Source organism: Toxotes jaculatrix, chromosome 8, assembly GCF_017976425.1.
Source record: "Toxotes jaculatrix isolate fToxJac2 chromosome 8, fToxJac2.pri, whole genome shotgun sequence".
Classification (NCBI taxonomy): domain Eukaryota; kingdom Metazoa; phylum Chordata; class Actinopteri; family Toxotidae; genus Toxotes; species Toxotes jaculatrix.
Genome location: NC_054401.1, coordinates 8,309,955 through 8,333,044, shown reverse-complemented (window position 1 = coordinate 8,333,044; position 23,090 = coordinate 8,309,955). Strand labels below are relative to the sequence as shown.

Here is a 23,090-nt window from a genome sequence, read left to right as displayed (position 1 = left end):
ACCTCTCTACTCACACTTCCTTCTTGTCCTTCTTGCTGCAGGGCAGCTTGCTCTTCTTGTTCAGGAAGTAGATGGCAGCCACCAGCAGCAGGAGCAGCAGAACACACACCACCACGGCTATCACCACCCCGCTGGAGCCTCCCTGCTGCTTGTCAGCTACAGCGCCATAATGGAAGGGACACATGGAGTGGGGGTGGAGGGGCAAATGGTGGGGTTTGAGGGAAGGTGGGACAGTGGAGGGAGGACAGAGGTGGTAGGGAGGCGTGGAGGGAAAGTGAGGGATTGATCACGGTGGAGGAGGTTGGAAGAGGGTGGAGGAAAAGGGGAGTTTTTGATTTTCAAGGGTCAGTAGTAGGGAAAGGGACATCATGGGGGGTGTAGGCAGACGGGTGTTTGATTTGTGGGGTAGAAAAGAAGGAGAGAGAGGGAGGAAAATAATTTCATTTGGGGTACCATGGGAAGGAGAGATGAGGTGACGGGAGGATGGAGAGGATGGGGATGGGTGGGGTCCAGGTGAAGACAATGGATGGATAGATGGGTGGAGAGGAAAAGGATTGGGGAAGGGGAATGGGATGTGGCATTAGTCTAACTTTTGAATGCAATGACTGAAATGTGATGGGACCCAAAAACAGGGCCTGTAGCCTCACAGATAATACTAGACAGCTGACTGGAGCCAGAAAACACTGAACATACTCACCCATCCACCAACACTTGTATTACTATACTTGTGAGGATATGACTCCACAATGGTTGCCTCAAAATTGATATTTCTCTATATAAGCTATAACATTACTATAAATTTAACAGTTCAGAGTTCAGTTTTAGAGGTCAATCTCAACACCAATGTATACTGTGGCCATTAAGAATACTTACGTCTGACTGGTGTTCTTGTAAGAACAGTCTGACATTTCGGGAAAATACATTTAGTTTCTTTCTTGCTGAAAGCTGGATGGCCAAAAAAGAGAGTACCTACCAGCACCTTTGAAGTTCATTATGAACACATTATATCTCATTTATTCAATAGTTCTACATGGTGCTATGTGATGGACTATTTCTTGGCTGGGAGGAATAACTTCCTGGAGTCGCAGCTGGTTGCCTGGCAACCTCACAGTGATAGCAAGACCCCAGGAAAGCGTCGAACTGTTCATGATGTAAAACTGAACCTCAGGCATAGTTAAAGGTAGGTAAACAGTGAAACAATTCTAAACTGTTCCTAATCAGTGCACAAGGTGTATTCAACCAACAGTAACCACAGCAACAGTACCTCTGCCTCTCTTGGTGGTTAAACTGACCTCAGGTTGGGCCATTTTGGGGCACATAGGGTACAATCTTTGACCCAAACCAGTTATTTTAGTTTTAGAAAATCATCAAGGCCTGGTGAGCCACAGTGTGATACTACTGCTGAACTGGTTTCATATAGTTAGGGAGTAAAGTCTATCCTATACGTGGCATGGACAACTCTCCTCTAGAGCTGCAATGATTAGTCAATTTAGGCAATTGATTGAAGTAATTTTTCAATCAGAAATAGCAAACACTCCCTTGTTTCATTTTCTCAACTGTTATGATTTGTTGCTTTTCATTGTCATGTCATTTTCCTTGTTAATTAAATGAGTAAATAATCAGCTGATTAATTGAAAAGGAAAATAATTGTCTCTCCTCACAACTACAGTAATACAAGTTTGAATACACAAACTCATTAGCGCTTGTAAACACAAATACAAATACTAACCTGTGTGTGCACACAGACATAAATACACACACAGTGACTTACAGTTCTACACGGACACCATATACATGTCAGTAGGGTTAGCGATACAGACCTGACTTAAGCACTGGGTTTCCAGAGAGCAGCACTTTGGGAGAAAGAAAGTTTCTCAGTCCCATAGCATAGCAAAGCAACAAGCACAACACACACACGACTAAGAGCATATGCACAAAAGCTAAGGTTATACACTCAACACCCCAGTGAGAGGAAATGACGAAAGGGAAAAGCGAGAAACAAGAAGGCAGTCGGAAAGAAGAACAGACCACAAAGGACACACAGTGAAGAAACAAAGAGAGGAAAGGAAGGAATAGAATAGAATAGAATCCTTTATTGTCCCCAAAGGGCCACAAAAAGTTGTAGTAGCATCCACAAAATATAGGACAGACATCATACAAAGGTGACGAGAGAAGAAGAAGAAGAACAATATACAATATCCACAGTGTTTGGTAGCAAGAGGGCAAATATACAAGATTACAGTACAGCACAGGGAGGTGTGTGTGTGTGTGTGTGTGTGTGTGTAGGTGGGTGTGTGGGTGTGTGCATGTGTGCGCGTGTGTGTGTGTGTGTGCGTGTGCGCGTGTGTGTGTGTGTGTGTGCGTATAATGGAAGGGCTGGGACAAGGGAGATGGGTGGAGGGGGGATTTCTAAATTACAGGGTCTGTACAACAAAGAGTCCTGAGAGAAGGAGGGAGGAGAGGAGGAGGAGGGAGAAGGCTCTACCTCTGTCAGCCGAGTTGTCAATTGCTGCAAAAGAAAAAAATGAAAAAGCAGAAAGGGTTTAGGCTGCAGGTGATAGTGCTGGGAAAGGAACAAAAGAAAGCAGCAGTGAGTTGCAACAGTGATTTGTAAATTTATTACTAACTTTTGTATGTAAAGTTGTTTCTAAGATCTAAGCAACAAGCTTAGATCTTAGAAATATAATTTGCCAAATCCGATTACTGCACAATTAAAACCTTAAAGTTTTAGCTGTTAATGACTGTTAGTGACTAAAGTATAAATTGGCTTCTAGGAAACATCTGTAGCACCATCCAGCCTAAAGCAACCAGAACTGACATTATTTGATAATTTAGTTAGAGATAAGTTAGAGATAAGAAGTTGATATCATAACTCAATCATCAAAAGAGAAAATATGAAGACGTAGGAGATGTCACTGCTGCCGTCATATTCTGCCAACACTGACCTCTTTTGAGAGATACTGGGAAGGTCTTGCTATCAGTTCCGTACTCGTTGGAGACCTCACAGGTCACCCCGTCCTTCATGACCTCAGCTGTGGCTTTTAGGGTCACTGTGCTCACCACCTTGTTAGCTTCCACTGATACCGACTGGCAGGAGTAAAGGAAGTAGGGAAGAGAACAAAGAGAGGACCCGAATTTTAACATATTCCCTTGTCATTTTTTAACTGAATTTTAATTTCGTGCCATAGTTTCCTGTTACATTTTGCTCTACTTCTGTCTTTCATGAGGCCTGTTCCTGTCACAGTGCACACTTCAGTGAGGTTTTATTCTCACTCATACAAGAAAATCTGCTCTTAAAAATTTGCAAGTTAAAATTTCTCTCATCTTTGATCACACATATCACCACTTACCTCTGAAATTATCCAAAATTTCAGAAGGATCATTGATTTTTTTAATCTCATTTTATCACTTTATATAACATTTCAGTTATGAAACTGTATTCTCTCTGTAAATTCTTTATAGCTACTTTGTATGGGATTTTCTTTTCAACTATATCACATCAATATGAAACATTAGAATAAAATATTATTTTCCATGGCCCCGCAAGCTGTTTCTCTCTCTCCCTTTTTCTTTTGCTTTTGAAGTTTAACATTCCAATCTTCCAAGGAGTAGATCTTAAGATGTTATGAAAAATAAATCATGCTTCAAACTTCACATCTTGACCCAAATGAAAACATTAATAGTAATAGTGCTTTTTATTTGAAATACACCCTCACCTCCTTTGCTAGCTTTACATATACAATTCCTTCCAGGAAAGTACCAATGACTTGTGTTTACTAAGAGCATCCAGTAAATTGCATACTAGGAAAGATATATTTTTGTCTCTGCTGTTCTTGGCTTTGTTTTCACATTTGTACCTCCTTTCCTGAGGGCTTCCAGGTGAACTGTGGGGCGGGGAAGCCGTAGGCTGAGCACTTCAGAGTCACCATGTCTCCTTCTCCCCCCACCTCTCCAGCAACGGGAGCCTCAATCATCGGCTTTCCTGGAGATGGGGTGAGAAAGCGGGGGGTGAACAATTGTTTTTTTTTTTTTTTTTTTTTGTAAACAGTGCAGTAAAACCTCAAACACACCCAGTCGCTCATTGATGTAGTTACATCCCATTCCAAATCATAATCAAAAGATCAGGAAGTGAAATTATCTCTAAGCTGCTTCCACCAACTACACAACATCCTTCCTCTGACTAAAACAATACCCTGCACACCCTAACAACAATAATTGTCATTGTACTGTGCATGTATGCGGTTGTGGGTAAGTTAGAAACAAAATGATCTCTGCGTACGATGAGTAAAATGCTCATTGGCAGGCCATATTCTGCTCAAAAAGTTACTGTCAGTGGTTAGCTGAGTTGTGTGTTTCTATGGCACAATACTGATATGATTAAAATCTTTACTTAATCTTGCCCAAACACAGTTGTATTGATTTTCTTGAGGTAGTCAATGCATATAAGCCACTGAATGTGAGTGATTTATGCGAGTGTGTTACCTTTGACAGTGAGGTTGACTCTGGCCTGGGCTGTCAGTCCTGGCACAGATAGCACGGCTCCAACACACGTGTACTCTCCAGCTTGATCGTAGGAAACGTCATGTAGTGACAGAACACCGTTCTGAGAGAGAACCTGAGAGCCCTGGAGCAAAAAAAACAAAAAAACATCCAAAAATAAAACCGGCTGGACTGACACTATTATCCCTCTATTTTTTCTGTTTTATTCTCTCTCTCTCTCTTCTCTCTGAATATGTGAGTAGAACAGCATAGTGAATATCTAGTTTGTAGGCAGGCTGCTATGCTGGGAAAGCAGAAGAAAACCCTTCACACACACACTTGTCCACAGAGCAGTTATAACAAATGAAAGTAAGTCCTCCATGATGAACCTGTCTCTTGCAATTCTTCTCAACTTCTTCTCATAGGAATCCTTCCTTCTAAGAACAAACATGTTCTCTGCCCAGAAAACTAGTGATTTGGTGAGTTTCCATCACACCCAGGAGACACAACAATAGATAGACGGGATACAACAACAAGCCTGACACTGGAGGAACACTTTCCACATAATAAATGGAGGAGCAGGGATGAACACCAAAATACCAATGGTATAAAACAAATGAATTGTGTTTTTTCAGTAAAAGAATGTACCAAGTTGCTTCGAATAAACTGAATTAGTTAACAAATGTTAACAAATGTTCTTTGGTATGTTTACTGTAGGAAATTAATTTAGAAAAGTCATTGTCATTACAGAAAGACCAAACTTGAACAGCCTTTAAAAGCCTGAACTGAAAATTTACATGACGTATTCTCCTCTTGCATGTCGCATGGGATTAAGGTGTAACTTATTTTAGACCAACTAAACCATACAGCATGTTTTGGTGTTGCTTTTTTCTCATTCACAAAGTAGAAGAAACACCAGTGTGTACTGTCCAGTTGCTGCCACTGGACACAACACAATACAGCCAGTGTAGCAGGGCCACAACTGTCTTTAAAGGGAGCCCTGCTTAACCTACAGGCCCCTGTGTTGAGTGGCAGCTGCAAAGTTAGTTCTATAAGACACAGTAAAAAAACCTGGCTGTGAAAAAGCCAAACCAAAGCTGAAGCTGATTCCAAAAATGTTCAAATACAGAGCCCCAGGATGGACTGAATTCTTGTTCAGCATCTAGCAAATACTGGTAATAATGAAGAGAATCATAAAGAAAAAAGAATGATAAAGAATACAGAAAGACAGGTTTGTAGTTTAAAAACTGTTGTCAAACCCTGCCATCGTGCCACTGATCTGAACAAATTTTGCGAACTGATGCAGAAAAGGTCCTGTTTTTTTAGAAATATACCACTTTTCCATGAAGAGTGACAGGAAAAGAGAAAGAAGGTTGAGAAAGTGATGCAGCACACCTTATTCCAATGAATGGTATGCGAAGTAGAGGCCTTGGTCTTGCACTGCCACTCCACCTTGTCTCCAAGCATGACGACTTGAGGTTCAACAGGGACCACATTCACTGGGTCAATGTCTGACACAGACAACATTAAAAAAGCAATTGAGAAAGAGGGATGAAGTCACACAAAACCTGAGGCCTTATATACATCCTTAGGGGTTAAAGAAGTGCCACTTAAAATCAAAAAGCTTCTCATCGCTTAAACAACCGTGTAATAAGGCTCTTAATACAACCGTACTACGCAGAATATTTAATTTTTTTTTGTACAAGTACAAAGCTAATACACTTACTCTGAAGTTAAGCCCATTTCGAAGCCCAAGTTAAGCCTCTTCCATGCTATTTCAAGGCTATCTCCGCTTAATGTGTGTGATAAGATCAAATTAGGTAGTGTGGTTGGGATAACATTAAAGTACCAGATGAACTGTGAAAAATTGAATTGGATATCGGCCGGCTGAAAGGATTTCATTAAAGCTCATTCTGTTCTAACCCTTTTAATTCTATGATTTACTGATGAAACAAATGGCTTTGCTGCCAGAGTGAAACTGCACAAACAGGAGGTAAGTTTTTCTTTATCCGTTTTTACTTCATTCTGCAGTTGTGTGTGTCTCTGTGTGTGTCTTTGGCTCACTCACAGTGGACGGTGAGGTTGACTGTTCCACTCAGGTCAGCATCCAAGTTATCAAAATCTATAGCTTTGCACATGTACACACCGGTGTCTGTGCGTTTTACAGATTTCAGTGTCAGCAGACCACCCTGACCAAGGATGTCATTTCCCTAGAGGTGGAAAAACAGGGATTGGCAGAGAGAGACATGGGTAAAGACTGAGTGCAAGTAAGAACAATTATCTCATTTTCTGAAAGGTTGGGGCACATAGTTGCTCTAAGCAGAAAAAAATAAACATTATTCTCTTTCTCTCTGAAATGTTTACTGTATGCACACATACATCTTTAGTGAACTCAAACTCAGGCTGAGGGTGTCCATCAGTCTCACACTTCATAGTGACAGTATCACCCTCTTTAACTTGATCGGCGTTGAGAAGGGAAAAGGTTGCTGTCTCAGATGGATCTAGAGGGACAAGAACAGGCATGGAACAGGTGAAAATTCCTTCTCCGGATACATTTACACTGTTACACTGTATATCATTAATCAGAGATGAGCAATGTGTACCAGAAGGGATGGTTTACTTTCCTGGTCCCTCCTCTTTCCTTTAATCATCACTCTTTTTGTGCTGACAGTCAAATTTCACTATAGCTGTGTTAACTGTAGTGTTTAGCAGGAGGAAAGTCATGCGCCCAATGAAATGGGTCCAGAAAGCAAAGATACAACAACAATAGCTGTTTGTTGACGACATATAATTATGATGTCAACATAACCTGTCCCCTTTTCTTTTCAAACTTAGATCTACCCCGATTACCTTCACTTTTGTTCAGCAGTGGGCTGGCAAACTGGTCTGATTTGTTACTGTTAATTCAGATTTACTAATTTGCCTCCACAGAACCTAATGGGAACTGAGGAAGACCTGGTTGAGGACCCTCCTCATAGATTAGACGGATGTAATCTCACAGTTGAGGTTGAGGGCGATGGTGTCAGACAACTTCTTTTTGATCTGGTCTCCTGGCATGCTGTACTCCACGATGCAGTGGAACTTAGAGTCCTTGTCGGCCTTGGTGGGCAGCATGTACAGGGTGGTCTTGATAGTGTAGAGACCAGAAGCTTCCTTCACAACCGAGGGAATCATGTAGGTCTCTGACAGAGAGGAGGGACGGAGGAAGGAAAAATATTTATTAAGGCGAACAACTTCAAATGATCAACTGACTGAATGACTGCAGAAAGCACACCGATTTTCCTCTACTCTGTATAGCATATGGGATTGGACTATATTTTTGTTTATGAGCCAGAGCACACATACTTTCTTTCGAGTCCTTAACTTCAGGCAGGGGTTGGTCATCTTTAAACCAGATAATTCTTGGCTGGGGATGTCCATTCATCGTCACACAGGTACCAATCTGATGCACATGTACAAAAGATTAGTGACAGAAAATGTGTATGTTGTGTATGCAAAATCAGGGAATGTGCAAACACACACTGACTGCACACATACCTCAGAGCTGGTAGACGCTCCCACAGAAATGGCCTGACTTGATGGTCTTTTGATTTCTGGCTTCTCAGGAGCAACTGAGACAGAAAAAGGGAGGATAGAGATCATTATTATATCATAATGATTCACGAGAAAGAAAACCTTTAACATTAGCCCTGAAATACAGGCGCACACAGACAAACACTGCACTTCCATGTGTACAGTTCCACCCACATGCCTGCTGACCTTGTTAATTAAGTTGAGCAGTAAATATCCTGCCACACATTATTCCACTGTGACCGGGTTCACATGAGCTGATATGGGTCAAATCACAAAAAAAACATTCCCCCTTCTCTGGCTTACACACACACACACACAACCACAGGTTCCCTCTTATTTCTCTGATTTATTCCCTAGCTCACTTGTCCATATACAAGGTCATCTTATCACTGCCTGCAGCTGTCGACTTCTTATAAAAATAAAGATTAGATGGGTATTTCACTCTCTGTCTCACTCAATCAATTCTTTGTTTTCATTTTTTACACTGCTCCCAAAACTGCTGTTGCATTTTTAAATCCATTCTCTTTCTACATACTGTGCAGTGCAGGTTGCCATTTCTAAGCACAGTCATTTAGATGCACAGTGAGAACTTGTTAACATTCAAAAGTGAGTTTCTTCACCCTGGACACTTACATTCAGCCAAAATAATTTTTTTTTGCCTAAATAAAGAGTTTTAAAAGATAAGAGGGTTCAGAGAGCAGAGGACACTCAGAGGACTGGAAGTAGGATTGTTTTTATTCTGTTAAAGTGTGCTTTTGCTCAGCAGACACACTGTTTACTCTGCACTGTAAGCCCCCAGTAAGAGAGAGAAACCAGGCTATCACTGTTGTAGCTCAACCCTCAGGAGACCTCATAACTCAGTCCTATTAAGTTAAGGCAGGACAGACACACTATAATTCATCCCCCAGTGAGTCAAGTGTTCAAATGTGGACAAAGAATAATTGCTGTTTTGTGAGACATGCTGTTTTGTCACAACTGTATGCATGAAGTGCATCTAAAAAGGCCTCTGTCAAATAGCACTTTATTGAGGTATTGTCAAACACTGATTGCCCTATTCACAATTAACAGCTTATTTTATGATACTGCTTTAAACTTCAGTGTCTCTGAGTGTTGTTTTGTCATTATTGTGTTTCTAATAACAGAAATTCTCCTTCTTTAGGGTGATTGATCAGTCCAATCCAAAATGCAAATGAGTCCTATTCATTTTGGTGCAACTGCTAAATGCTAAAAGTATGATTGATGTCTGTTTAGGGATTGCTATAGGAGGGGCAAGGACACAGCAAGCTGCACCGGGGTCAGCCCTCAGAGCCTTGGTGATAAATATGGACTGTTATTAAGGAGAGATATATGAGACATGACAGGTGTGATTGAACTATTCATCAATTGTGTCAAGAGTGATTAGATTGTGGTTAATTGACCTCTAGGGTACTTATCAAAGGAAAATGATAACCCAGAGCATTGGAAAAGCTCCGCACAATCCTTAACCTGATGAAAAAACTGTTAGCTGATTTCTGCTCTATTTTAGACAACTGTGAAAAATGATACTATATTTCTATAAAACTGTTTTGCATAGAGTTACTTTGAGCATGTGCGAAATGCAATAAGCAAAATGCATTACATGCATTAGGTACAATTAAGCCACCTCATTGGAATCAAAGTATGCATGAACATGAACACACATGCAGATCTGATCAAAGCCATAAACCTTTAGTGGCAGTGACAAACCAAGTCATAAATTCCACACATCAACAACTAATGGGACAGTGTGTGTGTGAATTTTTGCAAAGGTCATGTTGAGGTCATATAAAAGGTTAAAAGTGCACTGGCTGACTCACAGAAGACATTAAGCATGGTGGAGGCATCTCCGACCCCAGCGGGGCCAGCATTGACCTGGCAGATGTAGACAAGCTCATCAGAGGGTTGAACGGAAGAGATGGTCAAGGTGAAGTCCTCTCCCAAAGTGACCCGGCCACTCACAGGGGTGCCGTCGTCGCTTTGGGTGACACCACCCTGGGAGCGGAAAGCCACGCGCTTCCTGGTTCCTTGCTCCTCCTGAATGGTCAGACACAGAGAAGAAGTTGTAGAAAGATAATGGGAGAAAGATGAGGATTAACGCATTTAGAAAAAAAAAACAAAGAAACAGAAAAAGGTGAGAAAAAATTACGGAACCCAAAACATTAAAGTGCCTTCCTTTTTCGTGACTTGGACATGGAAAACTTCCAACACAAACTTTTTTTCCTGTCTATTAATATTTGAATTTGGAAGAAAAGTAATATTTGGAAATTACTTACAATGTACCATTCTACAATGATGTTGTTTGATGATGGTGCGACAGTATATTTGCAGGGCAGTTTGGCAGTCTCTCCTTTCAACACCTCTACTTTTGGAGTCACTTTCACAGTCACAGCCTCACTGCAAACTGTAGAGAGAAAAAAACAAAGACAGAGAGGAAACAATATAATGAAGGACTTCAGATCAGACAGACCTGTGGACAAAACAGATTTTAGGCTTATTTAATTTCAAGTCAAGTCACTTTTATTTATATAACCCCAATCACACATGTATTTAAGCATAGGAAATGCTCCATCTTTAGACCCTCCATTCAGACAAAGAAAACTTTAATGGGACAAAATGGCAAAAATCTCTTGGTTAGGGTGGATGTGTCTCATATGCGTAGTGGCATACAGCAAAAGATAAAAAAAACTTAGGAGAATGCTTAATTACAAAACCTTGTGACTTCTAATGGTTTAATTGACAGTCCTGCCTTATGAAGGAATTGCATTAGTAAAGTGTACCATGATTCATATAGTGAGATTCAAATTTGTGATGAAGGTAAATCTCAGTACTGTATATTACCTCTCTAAGAGGGACAGGAAGAAATGAGGAGACACAGAAGGAAGAAGGAAAGACAAACAATAAAACCACAGTGACTCCATCTTATTAGATTGAAAGCCTGTGCGTTTGTTTAATACCCTCGGGGCTTCCGAGTGTTCAAACACTGTTACGAGAACCGGGGACAGCTGCATGGCGTCCATGGGGGGCTTTATCAGCACAGGAGCACGCCTTTTCCTGCAACCCCTTGGGCAGTTCACACTCATCACTTGTGCACACATCACATACACTAGCAGCAACAAGATGCTGGAGTCTGTGATTACCGCACGCTTTTTAGGCATACCACTTCCTCCGCTGGAAATACATGTACACACATTCACGCATGTAATGTACGCCCATGAATACACACACACACACACAATACAGTATACAGATACACAGTTGTAAGGCTTCAGAGATGACAACTGACACCAGGGAGATGCCAGAGGGATGGACCACACATATACAGACTTTTACTGTACCTCACCCATGACAGAGAAAAACATAAATCCTCTACAGGAAAGAATTATTATTCTCAGTAGAAAATACATGTAATCCTAGCATATTAAAGGAATACTCCACCTGAAATTTATCACATTCGATTGACAGCAATTGCAACATTTCCAATGACAGTAGAAAGTCAAAGCACAAAAAGCAGAAATGAATTAAAACTTCCACAGGAACTTTTCAAACCACTCCTGCAGCATAATAATTAAGTATAGTCTGAATACATGGCAAAACAGCTAAATACAATACTTTCATGTTGTGTTACTGCCTATGCATTGCTTTACAGTCCTGCTGTATCATTTTTAGTGATTTGTTAGCAAAACCAGTTTTGTTTGGAACATACTGGACATTTAGATCAGGGGCAGAAAAGTGGACTCTGCTGCATGAGTGGTTTGTGAAGTTTCTATACGCATTCTAAAGACATCTACACATTTTTTTGTCAGTACTCATTGCAAGCTTTTGTAAATGCTATGAATTCAAACAGACTACAGCCGCTGTTCTCTGCAAAGGTAACAAGCTACAAGTATCTGCATTCCCTGAAAGGTGTATGAATAGCAGTAACAACTGTTAAGGGATCCTGAGGCAGGCTAGAAGGCCCTCGTGACTGGCACTGTCAGTGTTCTCCATTGAATAGAGATATTAGGATTCACACAGTGTCCTAGATCTCAATGGGAGAGTATGCAGCTAGAGCACAAGATGAACCCAAACTAGTTCCTGTGGGGATAGGGAACACTATAGCTCTCTAAACTAGCTATGGAGAAACAACGTGACAAGAGGACTGCATTAGAGGAGAGGCGAGAAATAGGGAGGGGAAGGACGGAAAGCTGGAAGAAGGAAAGGAGGTCCATTTCTGCTAATGAAGTCACTGCAGCACATACACTGTCATAAATCTTAAGGTACAGCAATACACGAAAGCAAGGAGAGTGTGTCTCTGATGTGTGGGCACAAAGGACACCAGTAAAGAAAGGACAAAGTGACTGGGGTTAATCTGCCAAATTAATTCAACTAAATCAAGTCATCAACACACGAAAGGCATATTTCCTAGTAGGCTATATCCAACTTGATATGCATGTACAATTTTTTATGACATAGTGTCCAGGCATACTTTGAATTAACTGATCTGCCCATGAAGAAATACAGTGCTTTCACAGAAAAATTAACTAAAAATGCCAGAGATTCACACTCAAATTAAGATTCATAATGTTGCACATATATGTTGTTAATCATGCATAAATGCATACATTAATCATGTCATCAATTTCTAGACAACAAACTCTACACTTGAATAATTTACTTCTTGTAAGAAAAGAAAGAGTGGGGAGGGTGGACTTCTGGGAATCATAGTTGTCTGACAGGCTAGTTTTAATAACAGGGTAGAGAAATGCAAACAGGGAAGATGAACGAGTGTTTGCTCAAAACGTCTAAAGTGAGATGAGAGGAGCTGAGGAATGGCCACCTTGTTATCACTCTACTGTGAGGAAGAGAGGGGGCATAGGATGGAGGAAAAAGAAGACAGAGAGTAAGTATAGAGGAGATAACGGGGAGAGCTGTCAAAAGTACACACTGTGATTGCTTAGTATTGTGTGTGTGTGTGTGTGTGTGTTAGTGAGAGACATTCCATCAGGGGCAGATCACCATGACCCACAAACCGCACGGAGGTCAAGGGTCAGTCAAGCGTCAGTCAAGCGTTGACATTTGATGAAAAGATCTCATGTCTCTGCTGTTGTATTCTTTACCTTCCTCTTCATTTAATTTTTCCCGTTCCCTTGACTCTATTTTTATCCTGCCTCTCATTTTCCTTATGTACTCCTTTTTTTGGCCATCCATATCCAGCATCCCTCCCTCTTTAAATATTTTGTTCTACCAGCTCAGCAGTAGCTCTCGAGTGAACCAACATTAGTTAGACAAACCGAGTCTCATGTTTCGAGTTTGTATGAGGGATGTAGCCCAAAAGAAAATCCTCCTCTGTTTTTGCGCCAACACAAACAGCAAGCCAGACAAGCAAATGCACAAGAATGTGTGAGTAAACCGAGTGCTGTGCTTTTAGGCAGCACTCAGGATTTAAGAGTACCGTTAAGTGGTGCATGGGAAAAATACACACACATACCACATTAAATCAAGTGACTTACTGGCAGTCAGGTTATCTAGCTTTTGAAAAGTACATGTAAACTGTGAATCTTAAGAGTATGCTTATAAAATGTTTGTGGGATATCTATTGAGTGATTCAATATTACTGGTTACTATGGTTGTGTTTATATGTAAGTTTTCACTGACCTTAACTGTACTTTTCAAACTTGGGTAATATTAGATGATATTCTGTTACTTGGTTTACCAATAGCAAAATGAATCCTTCATGTGGTATTAAGCTTTAATTATACTTTTAATTTAATTCTTCAAAAATCAAAATGAGTGGTTTATACACTAGACTGAGCAAAACTAAGTGACAGGAAAAATAGGCATTCCTATAAGCCTTAGCTGTAGCTTTGTGTTGGGTGCTAATTAGCAAATGTTAGCATGCTAACATGCTAAAATGTTCAGGCTTACAGAGATGCTACAGTGGCTGTAGACTCTAAATAAACTCAAAGCAGTTGATGAAGTCATGTTTATTTGTAGTTCAGGTGAGCATTTATGTTTCCGTCCGCTGTCTACTTTTAGCTGTGCAAGTCACAATAGTGATTACACTTAGTTACTGTGAAAAAAAACAAAACAAATGAGTGTCATTCTTGTATGGTGGTGTGAAAATGTATATCAGCACAGTCCATCTGTACCACATCTTTCTCTTCTAGCCACTTCCTCTTCCCCTCCTTTTCTCTCATTTGATTTTACTGTCTGTCACATCCTTTTCTCTCTTTCTCACACATCTTTTTTTGTCATCTGCAGTATGTTTTGGTCCACAGTGATCAATCAGGCCGCTGGTCTGTGTTTTACACACAAGGCAGCTGGACTGACAGAGACAGGCATTTAAAACATAATTAGGGTGTCCTCTGTCCAATCTGAGCCAAGAGCTGTGTGTGTGTGTGTGTGTGTGCAAGAGTGTTTGTGTATTTAGAGACAGGTTGTTGGCTGCCACTGTGTATGTGTGTGTGCGTGTGTGTGTGGTGGGGGCTTTTGGACGAGGGTGGGGGGAGGGCGCTAGCTACATGGGGGTCTCGTTAGCTGACGCAGGCCAGCTAATCGGATTTAGCCAACGCGAGGGAAAGTGTGTGTGAGGTGGTGTGTGATGGGGTGCGTGACTGGTTAGAAAGACAGATGGGAACGAGACGGTCAGACTGTGACCTGTATACACACACATACACACATACGCATACACACACACACACACTCACACATACACATACACACAAACAGTATATCTATAATGCATGTGATATTTATGAGCAACCAAAACACCCCAAAAAGCTAGAGTTAAGTACAGTGTGTGTAGAAAAAAAAACATCTGAGTATATCTGCAGTCAAAGCGGCAAGGCAGAGTGGAAGAGACCCACAGAGTCGTGTCAGTCCCACATCTACTGAAAAGTTAATGTGAAACCATCTTTAATACTCTGTGTCTATCTCCTTTTGCCTTTTTCTTTGACTCTCTGCCTGAATCTCTTTCTCTTTCATACACACACACAAACACACACTGACACACACAAGCGGGTGCCCCTCATTATGAAAAGAACCAGCTGGATACTCTCACTCCTGTCCTCTTTTCCTTCCTCTGTTGTTCTCCCCTCACCTACTGTCGTATTCTGGACATCAAACTAGGAGCCTCTTTCTTTCTCTGACTCGCCTCTTTTTATTCCTCATTCTCAAAGAGCATTTTTTAATACCCAGCACACAAACTTGCTTGTGTCTTGTCTGCGCATGTGTGTGTTTGAAAGAAAGAAAACAGAAAGGAAGAGAAAATGGTAAAAATAAAGGCACAGAGAAAAGACAGCATAGACAAAGGGAGCGTAAGAGGAAGGGAGGAAACAAAAGACGTGTTTGTGCAAACCCGGCCTTACCTACATAAGTGTCACCCAACTGGAGATTCTTTAGGAAGCCACCATGAACCTCTTTTCACCAATAACACTTGCTTGTCTCCCTGCTAAACCAAGCAGCACTTGGCAGCCAAATGATGGATTTTCCGTGTAAAGCAGTCTACTGTATACACCTGGATGGTGGTACTAGGGGTTCTGGAGAAGCGTGTTAGATTACAGTCAGATTTACACCAGTGCCAAGACTGTGATGAGGAATTTATAGAAGACTTGATCTATGAAGTGCAACGTGGTACCTGCAGGATGAGGAATGTCACTGAGTGTGTGTGGACCTGTGTATGTGTGTGTGGTCCAAAACATCCCTGCCTAGCCTCTAACAGGATTAGTGTGTTTAGCTGTTGGCAAAGCAAACAGTGTCCTGCTGCAGAAGACACAGCCTCAATGTCATAAGGACTAAGTCACCTACAAGACTTTATACACATATAATATAATATAATATAATATAATATAATATAATATAATATAATATAATATAATATAATATAATATAATATAATATAATAATAACTTCCACTTTTATCCATCACTTCCCCCTGATCAACATTTTCAGTGTTTACATTTCTCATTCTCCTTATCGTTGCATTTTCTGTTTTAACCACCACTGCTGACATCTCAAGCTGAATTTATTCTTGAACAATCTGCGGTTATGGTGTAACCACTGAGACTAAATGCATGGTACAGTACACTAACTAAGATGTAGGCTTGAGAACTGTAAAGATTAGTTTAAGTCAGTCAGGGTTAGGGTTTAAGTCAGTTTTCAAGCAAAAACACATTTTGATGGTTCAAGCTTCTCAAATGTGAACATTTGTACACAGTACAAATGTGATTCTATGGGTTTGGACTGCTGGTTGGGCAAAAAAAGATCAACAAAATAATCAATATGTTAGTTGAAGCCCAACCTAACACACACCTAGTATGCATCTCAAAAATCTAACCATACATCAGGGCTACAGCATCTATGCAGATATCGTGCAGAGGCTTGGAACTGTAATTTGTCAGCTTGGGCTGCTTGTGTTTTTCCCTAAGAATGACTCAGTAATCGTCTGCTTTTCAGTATTGGTGGGCAGATCTTGGGAACCTTCTGCTCGCTATATCACAAAGTGAAAGTGTTATGAAACTGCAAATGTTGCTGTGACAGTAGTAACAGATGAAGTCCATCATGGATAAAATATAAATCGCTTCCTACAACAGAACTATCAACAATATAAGCATAAATGTGGCTTCACTCCCACCATATGCTGCAGTGGCTACTAACACCACAGACACAATGTGACTGACTGACTCACAGCAGTCATCATCATCATCATCCTCCTGAGCCAGGGGGTCTGTGTATGCGAGTACAGTTGTGGCAGCAGGGTGTGGCAGAGTTCCCTCAGCTCCCTAACAATGATAATGACCCGTTAATGTTCCAGACTGGATCTGACTCAAATCTAATGTTTACTGGCCATTCATATTTGCTCAGCAGCCACATTAGTCTGCCTGCACTGCTAGAAGGGAACAATCTGCACCTGTCAGGAAATTCAGTTTGTTCAGAGAAATTCATTTTTGGCACAAAAACTCGATGCAGCAAAGAAATTTACCCAAGAGGACCAGCTGTAAAAATAAACACAAAAAGGTTCTACTGTGATTGCTCAGATAAAAAATGCTGTTTTCTAATGTGGTTAAAACAATTCAATGTTGTTCCATTTGCAAATAATACCATAGTGGTTAGACACTGCAGAGACAGAAAAAAAGCTTGGTCAAGTGAAGCAAGAGGAAGAGCGTCATTTTATTTGCTGTTCTCACTCATAGTATCACAGTATGATGTGTGTGTGTTCATGTGGTAAAGGGCAGGCTGGGTCAGACCGCCCGTGTCAGGGTGGGTCCATGTAAGGCATGGAGTCCGTCAGTGCCTGACTGATGAGACAAGAACAGGTGCAGTGCAGAAACAGCAGCTGCTGCAAAACACACACGCACTCACACACACTCACCAACAATGAAGGCCACATAGAGAGGGCAAGGGAGAGAGTGAGAAAGACAGGCACAGTGAGACACACAGAACTACAGAAATGATAGACAAGAGCAGAGAGGAAGTTGCCCAAATGGCAAGAAATACAGACCCAAGCAGTTGTAGAAGTAAAACTTGTAGCAACCATGGAGACAATAAATAAAAACAGAGAAAACCAGACAGAAACAGATACAGAGTACACTCATTGTATGTCTCCATGGAAACTTTTAATGGTAAATGAATCCATACTGGAGCCATGCATAGCAGACAGAGTGCTGAAATGTCTGCAGGTGTCCTGCTAAGTGTTGACCTTTGAGAGGGAAGCATGATGCTAATTAGAATCCTACTGTCATTTACTATATTCATAAGGTAGGATTTCACAGAGAGAAATGGCCAGAAAGAGGAGGATGAAGAAAAATAAGAAAACAGGAAAAGGCAATGCTGAAGTAGATGTTTTTCTTTCATGTTGAAATTGGTATACATTCCTTGTTTAATACTAAATAGTAACCATGTCCAGTTGCAAAGGACATGAAAAGCTTATTTCTCACTATATTATGAGCTGATTCATTAGCAGATGAAACATCTAATACCATGTTGCACTGAAAGTCTGATCTTGTACAGTACACTGTGTGCCTGTGTATACATGTTAATACATCAGCTATGAAAATTTATATATATGCTCTGAAGAATTCAAATTATACCAATTACCATGTTCTGATTCATGTCATGACTTCACCCTTTCCAAAATGCCCAAACCAGTGCAAATGATCAAAATGGATTCTCTGGTCCTTCTACACACATGGGTGTTTGTGCTAGCACAGTGCCTGCTGTCTGCTCTTTGTATGGCCCTTTTGTATTTAATATTGTGACTCCATTTGCTTATGATGTTCCATGACAAGGACACTTCCCCCAAGTGGGACATATGTATTTCAAGTGCCATAGAGCCGTAAGAGTTCCTGTAAAACTGTTCGCAACACAAATTCCTGTATATTTGTTTTATTTTCCTTATAAAGTAAAGCAGTAAATAAATTCTAGGTCAGTAGGCATCGGTCTGCATCTTCACCAAATACAGAGTTACAAGTTACAAGAGTTACAAGAAACTCTGCAAGAGTTCTCAAGAACTTCTTATTAACAAACAGTCAAACAGCCAGGGTTTGACTGTAATTAACTTCACAAGAAACCCCTGAGGATTTTTTGCCCAAACCCACAGTAGCAATTACAGCAATCAGAGAATCAGAAAAGAGCCTTGTGAATCTGCGAGGACAGTTCAGAAGCCAGTCAAAAGCTTCTGCAGTTATAACTCCAAGTCGATAGCCGGTGTCTGTTTTGTTTCAAAGATGATATCTGAGCAATTAATTGCAGTCAAACACAATAAAATCTTTGGTGCTCGTATTTCATTGCTTGATGAAATGAGGCACCTCCGCTGTTTTTAATGCCTGTGTCTTTTATGAGGGTTATGTGTGTTATCTGTATGTGTTCACAAGGAGGGGGTCTTGATTAATGGAAAGATAGTTAGATCCTGGCTGTGTAGATGCCACATGCTAAGCCCTTACACCACAATTACAGGATATGGAGGGGCCTGTCTGTCTTCCTGTCTAGGCCTGTATCAACGTACCACCTGAGTGGAGGTAAAATTCACACCTGGGACCCTTCGGCAACATGCACACACACTCACACAAACATTCAAGTCCCAGCTGGTTGTGGAGGTTAGCCGAGTCTAGCAGATGAGAATGTGTTTTACCGCTTTATTTACTGGCACTAAAACTACCAACTACTATGTGTCTGTTATAGAGGAGAGAGAGGAAATGGGGCAAAGGAGAGACTGTAAGGGGAAAATAGATTTTATTAGATGTTAGATAAGAATCCTGTAACCTTTTATTGTTCTGTTCTCAGTCCTCTAACATTTTGTATTAGCTCCATTTGTCTATTCCGCCAGGCTCCAGTTTTATGGTTCTGTTATCAACCGTCTTGCGTGGAACCTGATTCCTCTCTCGTGTCTGATGTGTACAGCTAGCCTTGAAGGAAGCTGATGTGATTAGTAAGTTGAACTTCACTTAAAATGAGTAAGGAGAGACATAGGACAGAGTCAGGAGGAGGGAATCAGAACATGAGTTTAAAAGAGGTTTGATGTTCCCAGGGACTTGACTTTGATGTAATACAGCTGAGTCCAGCATAAGGCCATTAGCAATCAGTCTGGATATGCATCAGTCTTCTCCACTGCTATAAACCCAGCAATATTAGCATCTGTGCATCCTACTCAATCCAATAAAATGCAGAGCCCCAAGTCATCGCAAAGTTCAATGACTCGGCAAATTATGTCTCTCAGCCAAGCTGCGTGTGTGTGCTTCTTTGTGTATGAAAATGTGTGTTGTGTTAGAGTGGAGGGCAGAGAGGTAACATCACAGTGTGTGCAGATAAATCACAGCTTTACTGGTGTGTGTGTTGTGTCATCTCATGGCAGTTTAGGGGCTCAAGACAAACAGTGTGAAGTGGGCTACAAGGTCGGCCCCTCACACACTCTTTTGTCTACTGGGAGATTCCTCATCGCCGGTCCTGTTGTCCCAGCAACGGGGTGAGAAGTCAAACCCATTCAAACACGAGAGTTCAGAGCTGTGTGGTCAATGAGTGCGTTTGTGTGTGCGAGCACCAGGATGAGAGTGGGTGTGTTTGTCCTCTTCGAACATGAGTCAGTGATTCAGGAGGAGAAAATGAGGACAAGGATAGATGGTAGGAACAAGGAGGTGAAAAAACAAAGAGAAACGGAGACGGAGTGCACGAGCAGAATATGAATTTGCGGAGCTGACATTGCAGTCTTCTGCCCCATTCTGCAGAATTTCTACAGTTTGAAAAAATAAAACAAAGCTGTCTTATAAAGAGATTATAAATAGAGCTATGAATACATGAGACTTGTGAGTTTTAGTGCTGTGTAAGTGCTTCTGCAAAAGTAGCTTTGATATATTGTCTCGCTGATAAACCTAAGGATTCTCTGGGTGTCCTTCCCCATTAGAGTTAGCTGAGTAAAATTGAACTCATCTCTCACACAGAATATCTGAACCATTTATAAGGCTAACATCTTTTAGCTGACACAATCTGGGGCCATTATATGTGAATCCATTAACAGTGAGTTAGCACGACAATAGCCAGTGTCGTGTTCCTATTACAGCTCACATTTGGATCTTAATACAGTGGTGGTAACAAATAAAAAAAATCAAGCCCACAGCAGTGAATGGCATCGGACCAAAATATCAAGTAGAATTTCATTACTTTTTGAATCAAAGGGCACAAAACAGAGAGGGTCTACCAATTACCACAGTATGTTTCCTCCTGACTGCCTTTCATTTTCAGGAGGAACTCAATTTGGTGAGAGAGAGAGAGAGGGAGATAGTCCTGATCGACTGAGAAAAAACCCAATCAGTGGATGTCACTAAAGGGGCAGAGATGAGAAAAGGTGTTAATATTTAATGTTTCGGGGCCTCAAATCTGGGCCTCCTTTCCCTCTTCTCCCTCTTCCTTCCATCCCTCTCGCCTCAGGCACTCCAATTAACACACCCTGTCCTTTTCTTCCCCCTCTCTCCCAGTCTTTCTTGCTTTTCCCTCCTTCCTTGAAACACACACCCTGGTGAAAAATAAAATTTAGAAACAGGGGAAGAGAGGAGGCCGGAATGGAGAGATAGGAATACTGGGATAGTGCAAGGCAAATTTTGGATGAGTTGAGAAGGCTAGAAGGTCTCAAAAAAGAGAACAAGCAGGCACAGTGGAGGACTGATGCAAATGCAAGCATGAGCATAAAACCAGAGAAAAATAACTTTGCACAAAGGCTCTCCTGGATAGAGGAGTTAAAATTGGAGCAAATGAGCAGGCGAATGATGAAGTGAGGGAAGGAGAAGGTCCCCCGTGTGTTTTCAATTCCCCCCAGCCTCTACCTATTTATCAAGGTAAATGACTTTCTTTAATGGGCCAGAATGATATGCAGTGTTTGGCAGAGGCAATCTGCTTGCATATGTTGCTGCTAATGTTGGCGTCCATAATAGGCTATCGTAATGAGGTGCATTCAATGATGAGTGAGGCTGTGCAGATTATGAATTCCTATCAAGAGCCCATAAAGGCAGGGGCAGCCCTGGAAAGCTGAAGGGTTTGACAAGTAAGTAGCGGAAAACTAGACTTGTCTAAAGGCTGTGTTCATGTATATGGTTCTACATGTTGAACTAGATTTCGACAAAAGGATATTTAGAATTGGAACTTATAATACAAAGCTGGGTGAAAAGAAAATTCTAAATTCAAGCAACAGAGTCCAATGTGTCCTAACTTTTGGTTCCTGGCAAGAGTCAAGCTCCATACATGCTGGCTCCAATATTTACCAACCTGAAGTATCTTTTGTTGAGGCCAATTTATGCTTCTGGATTAAGGGCTATGCCATAGTCTACAATGGCTATGTGCATAGGCTTTTACTAAGAAATGACCCTTGCACAGGACATGTAATGACCTCTAATATCAGAACATGCCCTCATGATATTGATATTGCCACGTGAGAACAATTGAAAAAACTCTAGACATTACAGTGCTCCTGATTTATCGAGTATACATCATCATATGGTCTTACAATCAGTGCTTTTAACACTAAACTATCATGAATGAAGATATTCCAATGCAGATATTAGTGCTCCATTTCCCTGGACAGTGGTTCCTCAAGGATTTTCCATCATTATTCAATGTGTATAGGAGTAACAGTGATGGGATTAAAAAAAAAAAAAAAAAAAAAGCTGGGCTTCAAGGGCGATTGTCCTTGGGATTCTCTGTTCTTCCCCTCTGTTTTTATCAAAGGCAAATCTCACATGGCCCTGTGTTGTTTTGGATTAGAGACAACAAAGCAGTGCGGAACAGGGTCACTGCTGTTGTCTCAGTGGATATTGTTTAGCAGAGGTTACTTAGGACAAGAACTTGCTTTATCTCCAGTAGCAATTTTTGTGACATTGGACACAAAACTTGTCTTAGACTTGACTCGTAGATATTTTATTTTCTATGACATATAATTTGCGTCATTCTTGCTTTACTGCCATTACTAATTGTTTTATATTTTCAAAATGAAAACTTATTGACACCTCTGTCTTTGACAGTCAAGATGGATTGTCAAAGGAAGGGGGAGAGAGGGTGAGGAGAAAGGCTGACTCAGAGCATAAATAAGAGGAGAGAAATTAAGACTACAGCTAATCTTACTAAAAGGGTTAGGACAAAGTGCTGCCGTGTCTGCCATCGCTCTCACTTCCCCTCTCCCTCTATCCTTGAATCAATTCATTCTGCAAGTCATTTCCTAGCATACTGTGCAGTTAAATACTCTGTGTAAGGTAGCTCTTACGACCATTAACTGTAATAAAAAAGCCCACTGGAGCTTGTCCACTGCAGTGTTTGTATATGTGTGCGTGTCTTTAACAATACACTAACTTAAGGTGCGTTTAATTAAGATTAATAACAGAAACCCAGACACTTTAGTTCCAGAGGAGGAAAAAGATTTGAGATAAGTTGTAAGGTGAGGAAAAGTTAAAAGCAGGCCAACATGTCTCTCGGTGGGTTTCCGATTTCTGCTGTGGACCCTAGTAGACACACACACACACACACACACACACACACACACACATGCACACAGTAAAGCTGTAGGC

General features: G+C 41.0%; 1 protein-coding gene across 2 annotated transcripts in view; it reads right to left on the bottom strand.

The window, feature by feature from the left end:
- bcam (basal cell adhesion molecule (Lutheran blood group)) overlaps positions 1–23,090 on the bottom strand; it is a 48,518-nt gene that overhangs the window by 4,669 nt on the left and 20,759 nt on the right. The window contains exons 2-14 of one of the 2 annotated variants that reach the window (XM_041044647.1): positions 10,344–10,471; positions 9,888–10,104; positions 8,017–8,090; positions 7,825–7,921; positions 7,479–7,661; positions 6,859–6,980; positions 6,548–6,689; positions 5,875–5,990; positions 4,483–4,624; positions 3,858–3,982; positions 2,946–3,087; positions 2,486–2,509; positions 15–156 (exon numbers count right to left, since the gene is read on the bottom strand). In XM_041044647.1, the coding sequence (XP_040900581.1) occupies positions 15–156; positions 2,486–2,509; positions 2,946–3,087; positions 3,858–3,982; positions 4,483–4,624; positions 5,875–5,990; positions 6,548–6,689; positions 6,859–6,980; positions 7,479–7,661; positions 7,825–7,921; positions 8,017–8,090; positions 9,888–10,104; positions 10,344–10,471 (1,654 nt within the window). The remainder of the gene's footprint in view (positions 1–14; positions 157–2,485; positions 2,510–2,945; positions 3,088–3,857; positions 3,983–4,482; positions 4,625–5,874; positions 5,991–6,547; positions 6,690–6,858; positions 6,981–7,478; positions 7,662–7,824; positions 7,922–8,016; positions 8,091–9,887; positions 10,105–10,343; positions 10,472–23,090) is intronic. The other variant, XM_041044648.1, reaches the window with a different exon arrangement.